Genomic DNA, 20,747 nt, shown 5'->3' with positions numbered 1-20,747 from the left:
TAGCTCTTTCTTTACCTCTTCATACAGTTAGGATATTAGCTCTTTGTCATACTGTAGCCAGCTGGTCATCTGGCTTTCAGTTTTATGATTTGTTGAGCTGGTTTTGCATGACTTAAATGGGAACAAACATCGAGCAATGTCTTCCTTGGAGAACTATCTCTGGTCTTGGCACTGGGTTTAGAAGGGGATATACTTGAGCCCAAGGTGGGCAAGCAGCAGGGAGACAGGCTGGGGCTGCGTCTCTCTACTCACAGGGTGTTTTCTGCCTTGTTGATGAGGAGGTACATCTCATAGAACTTGCCCTGGGGGATGGCTCCATTGGGCACCAGCAGGCTGACCCCTAGTGGGAGAGAGAGGTCAGTAGGGAGGGGCTAGAAGGAGTCCAGGACCTTAGCATAGGGGATGAGGGGTTGGCCTCCAGCTCGGAATAGAGAGAGAAAGACATCTTCTGAGATCCTGGTGGTTACCAGCAAGGCATGGGGAGAGTGGCTGGGTACCAGGAAAGGCCCCTGGCCTTTCACTGACCACAGTGGGGCTGTCCAGAGGGACCGCACAGGGGAGGCATTGCAGTGGGATATAGAGATAGGCCAGAGTCCTGGAGGCCGAAGGGGTGGTTCCAGCCCCAGCCTAGCTCAGGGTATGACACGGGGAAACTGTCAACTGCTGGCTGTGCAACCTGAGCTGGGCAGCCCTGTCTTTTTAACAGCACCCTGTGGTTTCTTGACTACATGGCAGTATTCTTTCCCACTTACTCGATAGTGAAATTGAGGTTTATCGAGATTGCCTCCCCTAGCGAGGCAGAGGCAGGCCTGGACCTCAGGTCTTCATTTATCATCACTTTATCCCCTTGGGCCTCACTTCTCATGTCTGTGAAATGGGACCAGGAAGTCCTATTTTTGGCTGGGTGAATGTTGGACTGTCTAGAGGGAAACATGCCAAGGCCAGGCTGACGGGCCAGCAGAGCGGGGACTCACCTGTGCCAGGGATGCTGAGCCTCCCGCCCAGGCAGCCAAAGGTGCTGCTGACACTGCTCCCCGGGTCACGGGGCAGACCCAGGAGCTGCTGGGAGCCGAGGCTGGCACTGCGCAGGTGCAGGAACTGGGTGTCCCGGGAAAAGTCACCAGGGTACGTGCCGGGTGGCAGGACTCCCAGCAGGTCGGCCCCGTCTGCCAGGCCTGGCCCAGAGCCGGTGGTGCTGGAGCTGTAGACCTTGATCTTGAGGTTGGGCAGCGGGTCCAGCAGCGGCGAGTTGGTCATGGGGATCTTGTCGGCTGAGTCCTGCAGGGCGTACTTTGGCCCGCGGTAGATGCTGGCGCTGGCAGTGAGGTCAGGAGGCACGGATGGGTGCAGGAGCTGTGGGTTGTCTGCAGGGCGGGGCCGCAGTCAGACTCAGCCTGAGGTGCCTCCCTGGCCCCATCCCACCCTCTGCTACGGTTGGGGGCCCTTCTTTCACAAAATCCCACCCAGATTCCAGCTCTGAAAGGTTCCACTGCCAGCTGAGGCAGGAAGCTTAGGGACTTGCCCCCTGAGTTATTTTTTCTCTTTCCTGCATCGCTCTTATCCATACTTGTCCAGTGATCTTTATTTAAAAAAACTCATGTACACCTGTGGTGGATTCATGTCAGTGTATGGCAAAACCAATACAGTATTGTCAAAAAATAAAATTTAAATAAAAAAATAAAATAAAAAAAAACTCTAGAGAAACCTCAGGAGGGAGTCAGGCGCCTCTGCTCTGGTCTGGCTCACCTGGCTGCCAAGCCCCCTGGGGACCCTGCCCGCACCCACCACCCCAGGTGTTCCCAGGTCCTCACTGGGCCTTGCAGTCTTGAAGTTGACTGGGTGGAAGCCGCCGGTGAGGGCGGCAGATGAGTCGGTGATGTCGGTGTCAAAGTCCCGGCAGTTGCGGCGGTACACCACCACCGCCACCACTATGAGGACAGCCACCACCACGAAGATGGACACCACGAGGCCTGCATACAGCGCCATGTCCCCCGAGGTCTCCAGGACTGTGGGGACAGGAGGGCTGAGTGAGGGGCAGGGGGCAGAGACCCAGGCCTTGGGGGAGCCAGAGATTCCCTTTGTCCCCGGGAAGAGGCAGGGCCTGGGACAGACTGGCGCTATCCTAGGTTTAAATCTGAGCCCTGCCAGACAGGCTGGTGACCTCAGGCAAGCCTTGAACCTCTCTGAGCATCAGTCTCTATAAGTGTACCAGTCTAAATGCCCCTGCCCCCATGCTCTGCTTCCTTCCCAGTGTAGTAAGGAGAGGCACAGGCACTCTTGGAGTGGATACTCCCAAGAGTGAAGTCACTGCTCTCTGCTCAGGAGGTGACAGGGCCTGTGGCTCAAAATCAGGGGGCCACAGAGTGAGAGTAAACCCAGGGCCTCAGTTGCAGCCTGCAGCAACCTCCGTAGGACCCAAGGTCCTGGTTCCCAGAAATCTCTACAAGTAGCCACTCTGAGCTCACTTCCATTCTGGGCCGAGGACGGGAGGGGGAGGGGAAGCAGGAGGAGAATGAGATGCATGGTGATGGATGGAGAGGAGGGAAGGGAAGGGAGAGCTGGAAGGGAAGGAAGGGGCTCAGGGAGGCAACCCCAGGTTATACTCCCCAACCCAGACAGGCTGCTAGGCTGGAGGACACCCCACTCTGGACGGTGGGCAGGGCAGGCTGCTGCACAGCTAGAATCAGCTCCACACAGCCAGGCAGAGAGGTGTTCTGTCCAACAGAACTTTCTAGGATGATGGCGTATCCCATGTCTACGCTGTTTCCCATGACAGCTGCCAGCCACGTGCGGTTATTAAACAACTAAAATGCGGCTGGCTTGGCTGAGGAAAAGAGTTTTTAGACATATTTATTTTCAGCTAAGATAAATAGAATTTTCAAGCCACACACGTCTAGCGGCTACTACACTGGACAGCGCAGCAGAGCCAAGACAGCTGCCCCCACCCTGCCCCATTTCCTCTGGGAGCTCTGGGAAGCCCCTGTCTACCCTCCCCCAATCCCCAGGGCCCTCAGAGAGGGAGGCCGGCTTTCCTGCCTGAACTGGGGGGAGGCCTGAGCTTCAGCAAGGTGGGGCAGGGCCCTCAGCCCTGAGGTTTGGCTGATTCCACCACCTATTGGACCTCCATCTCTCCTCATTCTTGGGCTCCCTGGGAGAGCTGCCAGAGAAGGTCCCCAGGGCTGGGCTCCCATTTTTCTGGGGGCTCTGCCTCATCACATCATCGCTATCATGGGGGTGGTCACTTGCCTGGTGATTTACAATATCTAATCAGTCACCCGTCTGCCCCCGCTGTGAGCTGCATTCAGGGCCTCACTACCGATTTTATAATTCTGGAATTATTTGGAAATTGTGGCTTAATTACTGCAGGCCAATCTGCCCAAGCTGCAGCACAGCCCCTGGGGGCTGACGCAGGGCAGCGGGTGTCCCAGGGACCTAGGAGGTGTCCGTCGGCTGCTGGAGGGAGCGGTGAGAGGCACTGGGAGGGGTAAGTGTGGGCCTGCCTGCCAGCCCCACCCCGGCAGAGGAGAACCGAGGGGTGGGGCTAGGAGCAGCTCTGGCCAAATATTTAGGTTCCAATCGTAACTGGATCCTCGGGTAAGTCCCTTCTCTCTGAGACTCAGTTTCCTCTCCTATAACGAGAGGGCAAGACAGTGCCTGGGGGCCCTCCTTTCAGCCAAGGGTCTGCCCGTCTGACGGTGATGGAGACCATGCCACATGCAGTGCTGGGCGCTGGGAGCCCCACAGAGCTTGTAGGGGGCACCCTCAACTCTCCCTGCCCCTTGCCCTGCCCTGCACTCCACCCCTTGAACAAGTCAGCCAAGGAAAACCCGGGGTCCCCCCAGAGGAAAGAGGACAGCCATGAAACGGGACTTACGGTGGCTTTTGGGGTCACTTAGAGTTTTCTTATCTGTTGAGGGAAATAAAGGGAAAGAAAGACAATGACACAGATGACAGGGAGAGGGTGGCAGAGAGGGTGATGGGGAGATGCGTGGGCGAGATGACAGCCGGGCAGGGCCCAAGGGACTGCTTCAGTGCAGGCCAGGCGGTGGGGGCTGCGTGGGGGGCTTATCTGGCTCCAGAGCCGCCACCCCGGGCCCCGCCCTCTGGAGACTCACTCTGCACGCACAGCCCATCAGTGCAGTTCTTGGAGTCGAGCAGTGTCCCGCTGCAGTCGCGGCCTCCGTTCTGGGGTGGGGGCGCCATGCACTCGCGGCTGCGCCAGTGCGCACACTCGGTGCTACAGGCTGACCACTTGCTCCACTCTGTCCACCCGCCGTCGACTGTGGGGACACAGCATGTGGTCCATGGGCACATGGGCACGCACAGGCGCCTGCACACACGGCCACATGTGCACAACAGCGGTGCACACACACACACAGCACAGAAGGCAGGGCCGGGCGCGAGTGCGGTGCCACCTGGCTTGCAGCCTTACCTGGGCACACGGTGGTGCAGGCAGTCTTCTGGAAGGCCTGGCCCTCGCAGAAGGCGCCTCCGTTGAGCGGGGCAGGGTTGGTGCAGGTCCGCGTGCGCTTCTGCCAGCCGCGGCCACAGCGGTTAGAGCAGGGCGACCAGTCTGCCCAGCTGGACCAGCCACCATTCACTGCGAGGGTAGTAGGTGTCACCCAGCTGGCCTGGCTCTTCACCCTGTGGGGCCCCCAGGCCCCATCCCACAGCCCTGAGGAGGCCCCTCTACTGAAGACTGGCCTTCTGGAGTTGGACCCTTCTGCCATCAAGGCTGGGGACTCAGACACCAGCGGGCAGACCTGGGTTGCACTCAGGACCAGAGGGGAACCAGTGACTCCCTGCCTTTCTGTACAATGGCAAGTAGAGGTCCAGAGAGGGCTGGCACCCAAGGTCTCCCTTTGAGGAATGGGGGTTGTCTGTAACTTGAACGCAGTACAGGGTTCTATCTACAACACTCATCTCAGCCATGGCTCCACCCTCCCACTCAAGGGGACAGCAAGGAATTACTGAGGGGCCCAAGCAGCAGTCCCGAACTCTGTGCTTGGGGATAGGGACCCCAAGTGGGCCCTGCCTCAGCCCTGACTCCCAGAGAACTGGGTCTTCTTCAGGGATAAGCAAAGGGCTTGAGAAGGGGCGAGTGACCCTGGCTGGGGGCTCAGGAGTGCCTGGCCTCACCGATAAATTTGCTGTGTGAGCTTGGAGAAGCTACCTCTCCTCTCTGGGGCCTCCTCCTCCCCACCTGTTCACCAGGGTCCTGCTGGCTTTTGGGTAGAACAGGGTCAGGTGGGCTATACAGCCCCCGGTTCCCGCCCACCTCCACCACGCGCCCTCTCCCCAGCGCCCACTCTGGGCCACACCGTAGACAATGACGGTGGCCGTGGTGCTGCGGCGCTTTGCCACGATGTTCTTGGCCACGCAGGTGTAGTTGGCCGTGTCCGACAGGCGGGCCTGGCGGATAATGAGGTTGTGGTCGATGGTGAGCAGGAAGTTGGTGTCCTGGGTGGGGTCGATGACGTCCTCATTCTTGAGCCATTCCACCTGCAAGGGAGAGGTTGGGGGTGTGAGGGCCAGTGCCTGATCCCTGCACCCCGGAGAGTGGGCCCTCTCTGCAGGGGGTAGGTGGGGAAGGCTGAACTAAATAGGCCAGCAGTTCTATCCCTGTCCAACCTTGGTGGTGACCCAGGAAGCAGGGCCTCTACAGGCCAGGCACTGTGCGGGACACTGCAGAACACAGTGGTTAAGAAGACCACCCACCAGCTGGCAGCCTTGGGAAGGGACTTCCGCTCAGCCTGTTTCATCAGCTATAAGTTGATATTCAGTAGCACTATCCAAAGGGCTACTGTGAGGATGAAATGAACCCATATATAGAAGTGTGGAGCACATGCCTGGCTCACAGTAAGTACTAAATAAATGCGTGTCTTCATCATTAACTCTGTAAACCGACTCCCTTAGTCGCAGTAAGAGGCCTGGCAGGTGATTAGAACCAGGGTCCCCATTTTAGCAGCTCTGGGTGCGCAAATCCCAGCTCCACCACTCACTAGCTGGGTGACCCTGGTTGACCGCTTCGCCCGTCCCAGTGCTGTGCTCCCAGCCGTAAGATGGGATGACGTGGGTTGCTATGAGGACCACTGTGCCAGGTGCTGGGCACATGTGGGAGCCCCACGACGGTACCTGTCATGAAGGGAGTCTGAGTTCATTTCCAGATGGTGGCCTGGGCTGGGGGGAGTGATTAGAGCCAAGATTCTGCTGTCTGATTCGGAGCTGGAAGCCCAGGGGTCCATCTTCCCCAACCCTGTGCTACTAAGGTCCCCGGCAGCAAAGCTGTTTCCCCACGCCCTACTCTGACTCCAGGACCACCGGTGCAGGCAGTGGGAGAGAGGGAGCAGGTCTGGAATACAAGCAGGGCAGTGAGGGGACAGGTGGGCATCACCCAGGGATGCACGTGTCACCAGAAGGTGTAATGAACTCAGACACGCGCGTCGTGAGACTCTTTGGTGTCCATAAAGCTGGGTTCTTGGCTTCTGGGAGATGGTGTGTGCAGCCACTTCCCTTGCAGGAGACCAAGCCTGGGGGTCAGCCCAAGGCGTCCTGGGGGTTCCTTCCCCAGTTCTGCCCCATCCATGAGGTTAGATTATGCCTATGGAGGGCCCAGCTGGGATCTGGGATGTGCCGAGTTCTAAAGAGATGGCAGTTCTTTCCTCTGTAAAACGGGAGGGCTCTGGGAGGCTGAGTTTCCGTGGCTGGCGGTAAACACCACACCTGGGTGGCCTCTGCCATGCCCAGTATTTCCCACGCCCTCACTCACCTCAGCCACAGGCACACCCTCTGGTGGGCGGCACTGCAGGAGAACTTCATGGTCCAGGGGCACTTCCTTGCCCAGAGGCTCCTGATCAAAGTTCTTGCGCAGGTCTGGGAGAAGGGAAAGGGTTCCAAGGCACCGTCAGGCCAGGGCAGGGGGGAGGCCAGTCAGGCAGAGCTGGATCCTGAAGTGCCCCCTTCTAGCCACGAGGTGGCAGTACACACCAAGGAAATTTCACCAGGACTCCCGGCCTTTACCAGGGGAATCTCTTCTCCAAGATAGGGGCCTTACCAGGTAGACTGAGGGGAACCAAGTTCCCGCCCTAACTCTGGGATCCTCTGCACATGATGACTAGGGAAGCTGATGGCTTTGTTATATAAATAAGTAGGCAAAAAAGGGTCATTAGAAATTCTGGCCAAAGGTGGCACAGGCTCTGGGTCTTGGAGCCTTCCTCTGAGCTGGTGGCCCCCGGGCCCTCATGTCTGTGTGTAGAACTCTCCCTCCAGGATCCACGGGGAAAGGGGAGAGGGCCCAAGGGAACAGGGTTGGGGCGTCTGGGCAGCGTACATGCGATGCGGACGTAGGCCCGGCGACTCTTGGTGGTGCCCGCAGAGCTCCAGGCTACACACTGGCACCAGTAGTCCTCCAGCCCGAACAGCTCCTCTACCTGCTGCCGCGACACCTCAATCTGCACCTCTCGCACCTGCAGGCCTTGGGGGAGGAGAGAGGTGTGGTGGGTGGGGGCAGGCCTGGGAGGAGGAGAGAGACGCGGGGGGCGGGGGCAGGTCTGAGGGCAGGAGACAGGCTGTGGGACCATGGCATCTCACTCCCCACCCTCCAGTCCTGGGGGCTCCTCTCCCACTGCCTCCTGTCTCCCTTTTTCTCGTCTCTTCTGCTTCGAGCCTGGCCCAAGCCACCACCACAGCTCACCTGGAAACTCAATAATGGCTAACCCAAGCCCTCTGCCCTCATCAGTCCACTTGCCATCCTGCAGACAGCGCGTGCTCTCTGAAAGGTCCAAGTGGCATGCCGCTCCCCTGCTATGTCCCTGCCATCCCAGTGTAAAGACTGAGACCCTCCATGCGGCCTCCAGGCCCTGTACGATCTATCCACTGCAGCCTCATTGGGCGTCTTTGAGGCCCTCATGCTCCCCCAGCCTCCCTAGTCACAGAGCCTTTGCTCATCTAGTCCCTTGCCTGGGACTCTTCCTCTGTCCTTTCTGTGTCCAGTGAACTCCCAGTGAGCATCTGCTTCGGGCTAGGTCTCACTTTGGAGGGAAGCCCCTCAATGCTGGCCCACCCCCACCAGCTCTCAGAGAACCACTCAGCACTCCCATGGGTGCACTGGACACTGGTCTCTGCAGTTACCATTCCCCACCCAGCCCGACTCCCTCATGGCGCTGCCATGGTCTGAAACTATACTATGTATTGCCATGTTCAGGTATTAACTGTAACTCCTGCAGGAGAATGAGGTGGGGCTTTGCCCTGTTCACTGCTATGGCCCAGGGTCTGGGACAGTCAGCGAGCTCAACCAATATGAGGTAAGCGTGTGGTCTCTGGTCACTGCTCAGGAGACTGCAGGGCTGAAGCTAAGAGGAGGCCCCTTTTCCTGGGAACCCTCCAACCTCTCAAAGGCTCCTTGTTGGGGCCCGAGGGGTTCCCTGGATAACTGGATCCATCAGCACACACAAAAGGAATCATTTACTCTTTTGCCATCGCTCCCTCAATGACAAAATGCTCTACGTTCAAGTAAGGGATGAAGCCTCCTGGATGAGGGTGTCCATCTGAAGCTCCTCCCAAAGCTTGTGAAAGAACTGAGACTGCCTCCTCCAGGAAGCCCTCCCTGACTGCCCTGTCTCTCCTCCTTGACATCAGGTATCTCAGTTCATCCTCTCCTGGTTGCACGTGGGTTCTGATAAGCCCCTCGAGGGCAGGAATGTTGAGTGTACACCTTGTGGAACTATGGCATGCTGGTTAGGTGGAGGACTGGATGGGTTCTTGACAGGTTTGAAGCCTAGCCCCACCCTCACTCCCCATCTGTGTGACCTTAGCTAAGTTATGGATACTTAGCCTCTCTGAACCTTGGTTCCCTCATCAGAGTAAAACACTCAAGGTAAATTCTAAATGAGTCATGGCAATTACAGCACCCAGACCAGGCTGGACACACATCTACTCTGGCAGCCCATATGGATCTCATTCAATTCTAGGGAGAAATTGAAACGCAGAGATGGTAGGTGGCAGGCCCAAAGTCCCACAGCAAGTTGCCAACAAAGCTGAGATCAGCTACTAGGCATCTTGCCCCAGTTAGAGCTCTGCCTGGTAATAAATGACACCTCTCTGGACCTCTCCCAATGAAATCATTGCCTTAACTCTCCTGCATCCTGAGGGAGGGGGGCCCTTATACTGGGAGCTGAGGCAGTAAGGAATCCCCTCCTGATGGCAGGGGATCTAAATTGGGGGTGGGGGCTGGGAGTTTGCTAGCAGGGAGCACCAGGAGGGGAGAGGCTTCTTGCAGAAGGTTTTCCGGGGGGTCAGGGGAAGCGGTGCCTGGTCCACAGGCAGCCGCTGCTGCCTAGAGTGCTTGCTCCCAAGAGATGCTGCGTGGTCTGGGGTAGGAGAGTGGGGCCCCGCCCTTTACTTACCAGGCTGGGAGCCTGGAGGAATGGCCTCTCTCAAGGGGGCCATCCATCCAGAAGGTTTCAGGAGCACCCAAGAATTGGACAGACAAACCACCACCCAGTAGGGCTGGACACCTTGGCAGTGGTCACCAGCAGGAAGACAGGAGGCCAGGGGCCTTCAGTCTTCTGGACTTGGGCCCCAGATGAGGTGTCCCCCAGCACGACAGGCAGTGCCTGACCTGACACCCAGGGTTGGGCTGCCTGCCTCGATCTGGCATGAGCTACTGGGTGGGCTTGCTCTGCCTCTCTTGGCCCCCTCTGTCATCCTCTGTGTTTCCAGGGCTTCAGAGAGGGCCAGGGAGGGCCAGGGGTGGGAGCAGGAGGAACCAGCCGCAGTGCTGCCAAGGGTGTGGCCTGCTGGACCATTGTCCATTCTTTGTAGCTAATGGGGACAACGGTGCCTTGATTTCTAGGATGGGCAGGGCTTGTGTGCCTGGTAGCAGAGGACTAAGAGCCACCCTGTTGCCAGTAGTCACAGGGTCTGTGAGGGGCCTTCAGGGCCAGAGGGGGTCAGGGGGACAGAGAAGGAACAACAAGTTTCCAGAGGAAAGAGGCAAACAAAAACCCAGAAGGAAGATGGAGGAAATGGGCACTTATTAAGCACCTGCCGAGTCCTGGCAGTGTGCTCAATGCTGTGTAGGCACCACCTTGCTCCGTCCTCACTAGGGCCTTCTGTTAATATCCCAGTTTATAAGGAGAGGAACCGAGGCATAGAGAGGTTGAATGACTTCCTCAGGGTCACACAACCAGAGCATGGAGGCAGCTGGGATACAGGTTATTTTTTCCTTTTAAAAATTCTTCTTTTAAGATTTTGGGTGAGAACGGGATTCCAAATCTAACTTTTTAAATTCTTGAGATTCTTTAAAAAATTTTGGTGAAATATACATAAACCTACAACTTACCATTTTAACCAATTTTTAGGATATAGTGTTGAGTGGCATGAAGTACCTTCTGGGGTATGATTTTAAACCTGAATGGTTCTGAAATCTGTCAGCTTTTCATAGAAAAATAGAAGTTGAAGAAGGAGAGAGAATGAAAGAGAGTATGTCAGGGGAGAGACACTAGAATGAAAAAGAGAGACACACAAAGAAAGAGAGACATAAAGAAAAAAGACAATGTATACAATAAAGAATCTACAGTATAGCTCAGGGAACTCTACTCAATGTTCTGTGGTGACCTAAATGGGAAGGAAATCCAAAAAAGAGGGGATATATGTATACATGTAACTATCCACTTTGCTATACAGCAGAAACTAACACGGCATTATAAAGCAACTATACTCCACTAAAAGTTAGTTAAAAGAAAAAAGGAGAAAAGGCAGACACAAAAAGGAGACAGGGATGAGAAGGGAGAGGCAGAGAGACAGCAGGAAGGAGGGAAGGGATGAATAAGGAGGAGAAAGAAAAGATCAGGGAAGAGAGGTTAAAAATGAAATCAAAGACAAGGCAGGCTCTGGGGTGAAGGAACCACCTGGAGGCTGGGGTTGGCTGGCATTGCATAAAGCTGGCCACCCACAGGCAACCAGAGTGGACGGCCCGCCTTGCTGGCCTGAGTCTGGGAAAGGCTTTCCACCCCCAAGGGTCCTGTACTGTAAACAGGGGCTGGGCTCATGAGATGAGAGGAGCCTGGGGCTCTGCCTCCTGCCCGGAGTGGGGGGTTGCCCAGGGAGCCGCACACACCTCACTCTTCCTCCTCGTTTCCCACGCTTCTGTAGCCCTCCTTTCCTGCAGGACTCGGGTGACATCCTAGCACCACCTCTATGGTTATTTACGTAGTATTATTAAGCTGGGTTTTTAAAAAATTTGTTTATTGAAGGATAATTGCTTTACAGAATTTTGTTCTTTTCTGTTGAACCTCACATGAATCAGCCATAGGTATACGTATATCTCCTCTCTTTTGAAGCTCCCTCCCATCTCCCGTCCCATCCCACCCCTCTAGGTTGATACACAGCCCCTGTTTGAGTTTGCTGAGCCATACAGCAAATTCCCGTGGCCATCTGTTTTACATATGGTAATGTAAATTTCCATGTTACTCTTTCCATACATCTCACCCTCTCCTCCCCTCTTTCCAATTCCATGAGTCTGTTCTCTATGTCTGTTTCTCCACTGCTGCCCTGTAAATAAATTCTTCAGTACCATGTTTCTAGATTCCATTTATATGCATTAGAATACGATATTTATCTTTCTCTTTCTGACTCACTTCACTCTATATAATAGGTTCTAGGTTCATCCACCTCATCAGAACTGACTCAAATGTGTTCCTTTGTATGACTGAGTAATATTCCACTGTGTATATATACCACAACTTCTTTATCCATTCATCTGTCGACGGACATCTAGGTTGTTCCCATGTTCTGGCTATTGTAAATAGTGCTGCAATGAACAATGGGATACATGTGTTTTTTTCAATTTTGGTTTCCTCAGGTACATGCCTAGGAGTGGGATTGCTGGGTCATATGGTGGTTTTATTCCTAGTTTTTTAAGGAATCTCCATACCGTCTTCCATAATGACTGTATCAATCTACATTCCCACCAACAGTGCAAGAGCGTTCCCTTTTCTCCACACCCTCTCCAGCATTTATTGTTTGTAGACTTTTTGATGATGGCCACTCTGACCAATGTGAGGTGATATCTGATTGTAGTTTTGATTTGCGTTTCTCTAATAATGAGGGATGTTGAGCATCTTTTCATGTGTTTGTTAGCCATCTGTAAGTCTTCTTTGGAGAAACGTCTGTTTAGGTCTTTTCCCCACTTTTTGATTGGGTTGTTTTGAATGGGGCAATATACAATTGCCCCATTGTATATTCTTGCCTCCTTTGTCGAAAATAAGGTACCCACAGGTGCATGGGTTCATTTCTGGGCTTTCTATCTTGTTCCATCTGTCTGTATTTCTGTTTTTGCCAGGACCATACTGTCTTGATGACTGTAGTTTTGTCCATTTCCTCACTGAGTTGTACAAGCTGCTTGTATATTTTGGAAATTAACCCTTTGTCAGCTGTTTCATTTGCTATTATTTTCTCCCATTCTGAGGGCTGTCTTTTCACCTTGCTTGTAGTTTCCTTTGCTGTGCAAAAGCTTTTAAGTTTAATCAGGTCCCGCTTGTTTACTTTTGTTTTTATTTCCGTTCCTCTAGGAGGTGGGTCATAGAGGCTCTTGCTTTATGTCATCGAGTGTTCTGCCTATGTTTCCCTCTAAGAGTTTTATAGTTCCTGGTCTTCCATTTAGGTCTTTAATCCATTTTGAGTTTACCTTTGTGTATGGTGTTAGGAAGGGTTCTAATTTTGTTCTTTTACATGTAGCTGTCCCGTTTTTCAGCACCATTTATTGACGAGGCTGTCTTTGCCCCATTGTATATTCCTCCCTCCTTTGTCGAAAATAAGGTACCCATAGGTGCGTGGGTTCATTTCTGGGCTTTCTATCTTGTTCCATTGGTCTATACTTCTGTTTTTGCGACGTACTGTCTTGATGACTGTAGTTTTGCCTGTTTCCCCTTCATTTATTTGGACGTGTGTGTTTCTAGTTTGTTCCTTTATTTATGTAGTATTTCTCTGCCTTTTCATCATTCTTTTTAAGTTATTGTATTTGAGGTCTCCTTTTCCCGGGCTTCAAGGTTGAATTCTTTCTTCCTTTTGGTTTCTGCCCTCCTAAGGTTGGTCCAGTGGTTTGTGTAAGCTTAGGGTGAGATTTGTGCTGAGTTTTTGTTTGTTTCCCTCTGATGGGCTAGGCTGAGTGAGGTGGTGATCCTGTCTGCTGATGGTTGGCTTTGCATTTTTGTTTTGTTTGTGGTTTAGCATCCTGGCCTCCTGCACAGGGTGCTCCGGGTGGTTGGGTGATGCCTGGTCTTGTATTCAAGTGGTTTCCTTTGTGTGAGTTCTCACTATTGGATACTCCCTAGGGTTAGTTCCGGAGAAGGTGATGGCACCCCACTCCAGGACTCTTGCCTGGAAAATCCCATGGATGGAGGGTCCTGGTGGGCTGCAATCCATGGGGTCGCTAAGGATCGGACACAACTGAACGACTTCCCTTTCACTTTTCACTTTCATGCATTGGAGAAGGACATGGCAACCCACTCCAGTGTTCTTGCCTGGAGAATCCCTGGGATGGGGGAGCCTGGTGGGTTGCCGTCTATGGGGTCGCACAGAGTCAGACACGACTGAAGCAACTTAGCAGCAGCGGCAGCAGCAGCAGGGTGAGTTCTCTGGCAGTCTAGGGTCTTGGGGTCAGTGCTCCCACTCCAAAGGCTCAGGGCTTGATCTCCTTCTTAATACTCTCTTCTCCTCCTCTTTCACTTCCTGCTACCCTTATCCAAGAACACCTGCACCACTGCACTTGCCGGGCCTCTCTGCGCCTAAGCTGGTTTGCTTTCTTTAAAAAAAAACCTAAACCAATTAATTTCTATGAATGAAGTGTTGCATCAGTATCGTGAACAGAAAGCAGTATCACTTCTCACAAACCCAGAGGACCTGGTCGAGAATTCTGGTTGGGGCTGGGGGCAGGGCTGTGAGACAGGACCAGCTCCTCTCTCTCAACAGGGAGCAGAGCAGGTGCTGGGGAGAGGGGGGAAAACCCTAGTGCCGGACTGGACCTGCTCTCTGATGCAAGCAGAGGCTGGAAGGGAACTGGAGCAGGGAGCAAGCACTCAGCAAGCGATGTGGTGCTGTTTCAGCTGGTCACCCAAAGTCAGACACTGATCCAGGGTGAACCCGAGGGGAACCCGAGGCCCTGGGGGGACTGTGGCTGTGTGAGGGCTCACACGGAGCCAGTGTGGAGCCAGGCCCAGAGCCCTCCGGGCTCGGAGTGGCCGGGGGGTGCCGGCGGGGGGTGGGGGAGGGTGGCGCAGGCTCACCGGTGGCCTCGTCCAGGCCCTCTTGGGTGACGTGGCCACTCTGGCTGACCCACTCGCCGTTGCACTTAAAGTAGATCTGTGTGGCAGGGAAGGCGCGGCAGCCCAGCTCCACGGGCTTGTTCTTCACGATGTAGGCGTCCTGCGGCTCCTGCAGGAAGTGGGGCAGCGTCTCTGCTGGCGCCGATGGGAAGGAGTCGGGGAGCTCTTCCCTGCCCGAGTCAGTGCCTGCGGAGAGTGGAGGGCTCTGTGAGGCTACAGGTGGGAGGTCCCAGGTCCCTTCCATCCCCTGGGGGCTGGGACAGAGAGAGGAGCTGGGGGGAGACAGAGGGGTGGGTAGCTGGAGGAGGCCTGCCAGGATGCCTGCTGTGACCTAGGCAAGGTCTGGCACTTCTGGGGCCTCAGTTTCCCCACTGTGCCCTGCTTTTAGGATTGTGTATTTTGGAGCCAGTCCCAGCTCTATGATGCTATGTGAGTCTATTTCTTTACAGATGGAGGAGGCAGGGGAGCCCAGGGAGGTGAGGCAATCCATCAGGGCAAGGACACCCCTCTCCGGTCCTCTCCAGGATCCCCTGCACTGGCCTTCCAGGGTCTTCCTCCAGTTTCCCATGGTGATGCCACAGCATGTGAAAAGCTGGAAACGGGCGTGAGGCTGGAGCGCAAACCCAGCCAGCTCTGCCCCGAGGCCACAGCTGCCCTTTGCAGCCCCAGCCAGGCAGGCTGATGGACATGGGAAGATGAGCCAAGTCCCGCAGGGGTGAGGGGAGGGGTGAGGTGAGGTGGCAGCGCCAGGCTGGGCTCCCCAGTGCTTGTTCCCAGAGTGCCTCCTCTTCCCGGAAGTCCAAGGCAGGCAGCAACGTGGAGGGGCAGACCACGTTCCTTGCAGCCTCCCCCCCACCCCCTCCCCTCCTCTGGTCTGTGGCTCTGATCCACCCGCTTCAGCCAAATCCACACCCTTGGCCTATGGATGAGGACACAGGGAGGCTGGGAAGTCACTGAGGCTGTGCCGGCAGCCATCTCCTCCCCCAAAGGGGCCAAATGGAAACCCTGGCCCTGCCCGCGTCCCTGGAAAGAACAGCACCTCGGGAGGTGAGACAAACAGGAAGGGAGAGGGGCCTGGCCACCACCAGCATAGGGAGGGAGGAAAACCAGGCTGGGCCAGGTGACTAGTTTACAATCCACTTAGGAAAATTGACTTTCCAGTGCCAAGCGCCAAACAATCAGTTGGCTGGGGACAAGCGGTGGGGGGCTTGTCCTCCTCTGCTAACTGCTCCCGAGGAAACAGCAAATTAAGCTGCAAGGGTGCGTGTCTGCCCAGCCCCTTGCCAGCCTTCTGCACGCCTGTCCCTGTCCCAGCGCTGCGTCCCTCAAGTGCAGCTGGGGTCCCAGGAGGCCAAGGGTGGGACACACTCTAGGGAGTCCCCTTGTGGGTAGAGCTGCCAAAGGGACACCTAGCTCTTCAAGAGCAGAATGAACAACATGTGCCCGCCATGTCTAAGCCATGTCATCTCCTGGGGGACCATGAGCTCCTGCTAAGATGTGGGCTCTGAGAAAACGCACAGGTTGTCACTGGCTCTCAGCTCTGGGGCCTGGGTGGGGTGTGTGTGCACGGTGGGGGAGTGAAGGCGAAGTCAGCAAGGAGGAGGAGGAATCCAGCTCCATCTGGCATGTACGGGACCCAAGGAGAGCCCGTACTCTGTCTCATTACTCCGACCTTATTTCTCTGTCTCTCAAGTGAACGGACAAATGAACACACTTCCTCTCTCTGGGCTCTTTTGAGGATCAGGTGAGATAAATGAGCATGAGTGCCTAGGAGAAGAGGTCTAGCACCATAGGTACAAATTGCTGCATCAAAATAGCAACGAATGCTTCCCTGGAATTAGCTGCTATGTTTTTAGTTACACAGTTAACTTACCGAATTCTTGCAACAACTTTGTAAGGTATGATATATTGGTCCCCAGTTTATTGATGGGGGAAGCTGAGGTTCAGAGCAGTTAAGCAACCTGCCCAAGGTCACACAGCTAGCGAGAGGCAGAGCCAAGGTCTGAACCCAGGAAATCAGATTTCAGTGTTTGGGATGCTGCCTGTCCCAAAGAGGACTCCACACTGCCTATCCCTGGAGTAGCTTCATAACACTGTGAGTGTCCCCGTACCTGAGAATCCTAATAGACCCTGACACTGGCCAGGTGTCTACAATTATGGGACTCTCTCACAAAAAGACTGGGCTTCTCCAGTGGCTCAGCGGTAAAGAATCCACCTACAATGCAGGAGACACAAGTTTGATGTCCGGGTCAGGAAGATCCCCTGGAGGAGGGCATGGCAACCCACTCCAGTATTCTCGCCTGGAGAAAGCCACGGACAGAGGAGCCTTGTGGGTGACAGTCCATAAGGTTGCACAGAGTCGGATGCAACTGGGCATGCACACATGTACACCAAAGGGCTAGCAAGGCCAGGACTTGTTTTTCTTGTTTCAAAGTTGGGGAAGTTGAAGTCCATCCAAACTAATGCACGGTCACCTGGTTAGTGGGCATCTAAGCTGCGGATTCCGAAGGCGAGGCCAGGACTCCCCCACACTTGCTTTCCTCTGCCAGACAGGGAGACACCTTCTCTGCAGGTAAACTGGCAGTCTAGGGTCTAGGAGTGTGGGCAGTTGATGGCGAGATGACACAGTGCCCAGGGAACTGGACACTGTGGCCTGAGAGCTGCTCACTGTGGCCCTCCCGCCAGGCCAGGCAGTTTTAGGGAGAGCAGGGTGGAGCCAAGAGGACTCCACACCCACCTCCTGCCACAGCATCCTGCATCAGTCTTGGGACCGAGGAGTGTTGGGCTCAGGCTTCAGACCCAGACACCCCTTGGTCGCAACCAGTCCTTACTGGCCTCAGGAGCGTCATCTGTGAAACGGGGGGAATGGGCCTCCCTCTGGGGATGGTGGCCACAAGGGCAGCTCATGGGTGCAGTTACAGACTTGCCCTGCCTCCTAACCATGCAGCCCCCAGCTGCCAGGTGACAGAGCCCTGGCTTTACGTGGCACTGCGGGGTGCGTTTATGACTTTGTCTTGTAACCCTAATGCAGCTCATTTGTAAAGCAGGTGCAGACTCGACTGAGGAAAGTAAACGTGAGAGATCTATTAGGGCAGCAGGCCTGAGTCTGGTGGCCCCGGGGCCCCCGCCCTGCCTACCCCACCCCTCCTCTCAACCCTGGCTCAAAGACTCTGCTCTAGTCTCGGCTGGAGGATGCCTGGGTTTTCTCGTCACGGCCTCCCCGTCATTCAGGGCAGTGCCAGTGGCTCTTGACGCAGCTGCCCACTCGTCAAGGTCCCTAGCTCCAGGCGTCCCAGAAGACAAAGAAGAAGAACCAAGGGCGACCTGAGGTTCCTATCCCCAGGGCCCCATCAGCAGACTAGGCGCTGGCTGGCACACAGCAGGTGCTCAGTGAACACAAATGAAAGGGGTGTGTGTGTTGGGGGGCGGTGCTGCCAGCCCCGGGTAGCGGTTGAGTTGGGCCCCAGTCCTGACCGGTGGACACATCACCCCCTCTAAGGGCTTGCTGGCCCTTAGTGGCTGAGGAAGGCTCCTCAGGGATCCTTGGGAGGGCTACCTGAGCCTGCCGTCTCCAGCTTAAGAGGGGAAAGAAGAATAAAGCCTTGGAGCTCCTGGGTGCTTCCTCTACCAGAGGCTTTTAGAAGGTATTTTCAATGAACTCACTGAGCCCCTCAACAATCCTAGACCAAACTTCCCAAACTTTTTTGGTCTTCAGTGTTTTGGTCATTTTTACCCAGTAATTTTACCCCAAAGCCAAAAGAAATTCCTAATGGTTCTGTTTATTAAGTAGTTAAATCCAACCAGCTTATGTGCCTGTGTGAGGGTGTGATCTCCTAATAACTCAGTAGCATTGGCAGGCAGATTCTTTACCACTAGTGCCACCTGGGAAGCCTATTAGAATAAACAATACTCATAAATTAAAAGAAAAAATAATATTAGTATTCCATTTCTAAATGGCCACACTGACTTATAATGAGGATGTATGTGTGCCTGTTGGACATGGCACAATACCTCAAATCTTAGAATCATAGCAGACACTGCTACCTCATAATTTGCCTTGGGGTACTCCCAAATGCCAAAATTCCCAGCTTTGCAAAGGCATGGTGCCATGTAAAGGAAAGAAGTGTGATGTGATGCTAAAACTGTAAGCCATCTTGAGCTAGTAGTCGTTGCAGTATCTGGCAGCTGTCCAGTATCGCTGTGTTTCTTTGAAGATTCAAAATAGCCCACAGTACCCCTGTGAGTTTGCTATACCACCCTAAGGTGCCTAAGCACACAGTTTGAGAACCACATCCCTCTGGTAACAACATCTCTATCAGATAGGTACTATAATTATCCCCATACTACAGATGAGGAAACTGAGACCAAGAGAGTTTATAAGTAACCGGCACAGGGCTGTAAAACTATATAGCAGAGTTGGGAAGCACATTCAGGCAGCTGGATGCCTGGATCTGACTTCTACACTGGGAACTGGCATTTGTGTCCACTGTTTGGGGGATGTTGCAAACAGTTCTCCTAGGTGAGCATTATCTTCCCATGTTACAGATGAAGACACGGGGCATCAAGGGACTTGCCTGAGTCACCTGGTCAGTGGGAGGAAGCCACTTCTGCAGGCTCAGAGTTGTAGCCCTTGGTCACCATCTCCCTGGCTTCTCTACCGCTCTCCGCACTGCCCCATCTTCACAGGGGAGAATAAAATACCTTTAAGAGAAGGTCCCTGAGGAGGAGGCTTTGCTACTGCCAGGCCAGATCTGGATTTCCTCCTGGTGGGAAAATGACTCACATAAAGTGTAGTTTTCCAGTAGCAGAATGCATTTGAACCTATAGTTGCAAAAATGCAACCTGCCTTTACAGCTGCATCCACAAATGGCCCAGCTAATTTGCCAACTAAGGTCCGTCTAGTCAGGGCTATGGTTTTTCCAGTGGTCATGTATGGATGTGAGAGTTGGACTGTGAAGAAGGCTGAGCACCGAAGAATTGATGCTTTTGAACTGTGGTGTTGAAGAAGACTCTTGAGAGTCCCTTGGACTGCAAGGAGATCCAACCAGTCCCTTCTGAAGGAAATCAACTCTGGGATTTCTTTGGAGAGAATGATGCTAAAGCTGAAACTCCAGTACTTTGGCCACCTCATGTGAAGAGTTGACTCATTGGAAAAAGACTCTGATGCTGGGAGGGATTGGGGGCAGGAGGGGAAGGGGACGACAGAGGATGAGATCACTGACTCGATGGACGTGAGTCTGAGTGAACTCCGGGAGTTGGTGATGGACAGGGAGGCCTGGCGTGCTGCGATTCATGGGGTCGCAAACAGTTGGACACAACTGATCGACTAAACTGAACTGAATCCAAAACGAAGGTATGAAAGAGGAAGCATCCTTACACAGATGTGACCAAAGACAGTCAAACACAGGAAAAGAAAAACCACTGAAGTCAGGAGCCCTGCGTTTGCAGCCTAGCTGGGGACTGGCACTGCCATGCGGCTTTCCTCTCAGGCCTCAGGAACCCCGTCTGTAAAATCAGGAAGTTGGTTGAGTCAACTTCCTGAGTGGCACTCTGGTTCCCACATTTTGATATTTGAAGATGGCCTGCTGGGGAATCTGTTAATGGAGGACATGGCCCTGTTGGGTAAAGTTTTTCTCATGAAGCAAATTTGCTTAAAGTGGGGTCAACTTTCTTGCTGTTGTTATTCTGGCTCAAAGACCCAGCACCTACTGGGGCCCTAAGGCACAATGTTGTGGGGAGGCCGGGGAGGGAGGAGGAGGAACTGTTTGTTGGTGGTGGGTTCCATTCAAACCCTCACTTCTCATTTACCTGTTCCTGCCTGTATGGGATCTCCTGTCAGTTAATCTCACTTGGATGCACAGATTCACAGGGATAGAGGTTACTCCAAGGGCTGTCTTGCACAACACCCACCCCGCCCCCATCAATTCTGTATCCAACCTTGACTCACATACCTCCAGGGACGGAGACCTCACCACGCCTTTCTCAGCCAGGTTCTCCTTTAGACAGATCTAACAGAAAAGTCTTCCTTACTGTCACCTGAAATTTGCTGTCGGAGGTTCCAGCCATCGCTATAATTTCAGCCTCTGAGGTCACGCAAAACAGTGCACTTCCTCTTCCCCAAGATGGCGTCCTAGCCTCTGCCTACTTGCCCTAGCCTTCTTGTCTTTCTCACCAACATTCACGAGGCACCATTCTGCATGCCCTTGTTACCAACCCGGCTTCCTCGTGGGCAAGTTCCTTTTTGCTCACAATCCGCTTAAAACGTAGGGAGAGGAGGTGACGAGGATGCAGGTCTGGTGGCGCCTGCTTGCTTTGGGCAGCTCGAAGCTTCCTTGGTAGAGTTGGATGGCTGCTTCTAGAACGCAGGGAGCACATCATACTGTTCTTGGGGTCCCCATGATGTTCAGGAGGGGCGTGGAGCTT

At 54.1% G+C, this 20,747-nt stretch overlaps 1 protein-coding gene across 2 annotated transcripts in view; it reads right to left on the bottom strand.

Annotated features, from left to right (window-relative positions):
• UNC5B (unc-5 netrin receptor B) overlaps nucleotides 1-20,747 on the bottom strand; it is a 91,106-nt gene that overhangs the window by 9,063 nt on the left and 61,296 nt on the right. The window contains exons 2-11 of one of the 2 annotated variants that reach the window (XM_027962422.3): nucleotides 14,286-14,510; nucleotides 7,331-7,474; nucleotides 6,770-6,873; nucleotides 5,322-5,502; nucleotides 4,433-4,600; nucleotides 4,116-4,280; nucleotides 3,875-3,907; nucleotides 1,812-2,006; nucleotides 975-1,364; nucleotides 253-340 (exon numbers count right to left, since the gene is read on the bottom strand). In XM_027962422.3, coding sequence (XP_027818223.1) covers nucleotides 253-340; nucleotides 975-1,364; nucleotides 1,812-2,006; nucleotides 3,875-3,907; nucleotides 4,116-4,280; nucleotides 4,433-4,600; nucleotides 5,322-5,502; nucleotides 6,770-6,873; nucleotides 7,331-7,474; nucleotides 14,286-14,510 — 1,693 coding nt within the window. The remainder of the gene's footprint in view (nucleotides 1-252; nucleotides 341-974; nucleotides 1,365-1,811; nucleotides 2,007-3,874; nucleotides 3,908-4,115; nucleotides 4,281-4,432; nucleotides 4,601-5,321; nucleotides 5,503-6,769; nucleotides 6,874-7,330; nucleotides 7,475-14,285; nucleotides 14,511-20,747) is intronic. The other variant, XM_027962423.3, reaches the window with a different exon arrangement.

The sequence above is a fragment of the Ovis aries genome, chromosome 25, assembly GCF_016772045.2.
Source record: "Ovis aries strain OAR_USU_Benz2616 breed Rambouillet chromosome 25, ARS-UI_Ramb_v3.0, whole genome shotgun sequence".
Classification (NCBI taxonomy): Eukaryota; Metazoa; Chordata; class Mammalia; order Artiodactyla; family Bovidae; genus Ovis; species Ovis aries.
The sequence above is the reverse complement of the archived record's forward strand: the minus strand, read 5'-3'. Positions and strand labels throughout refer to the sequence as shown.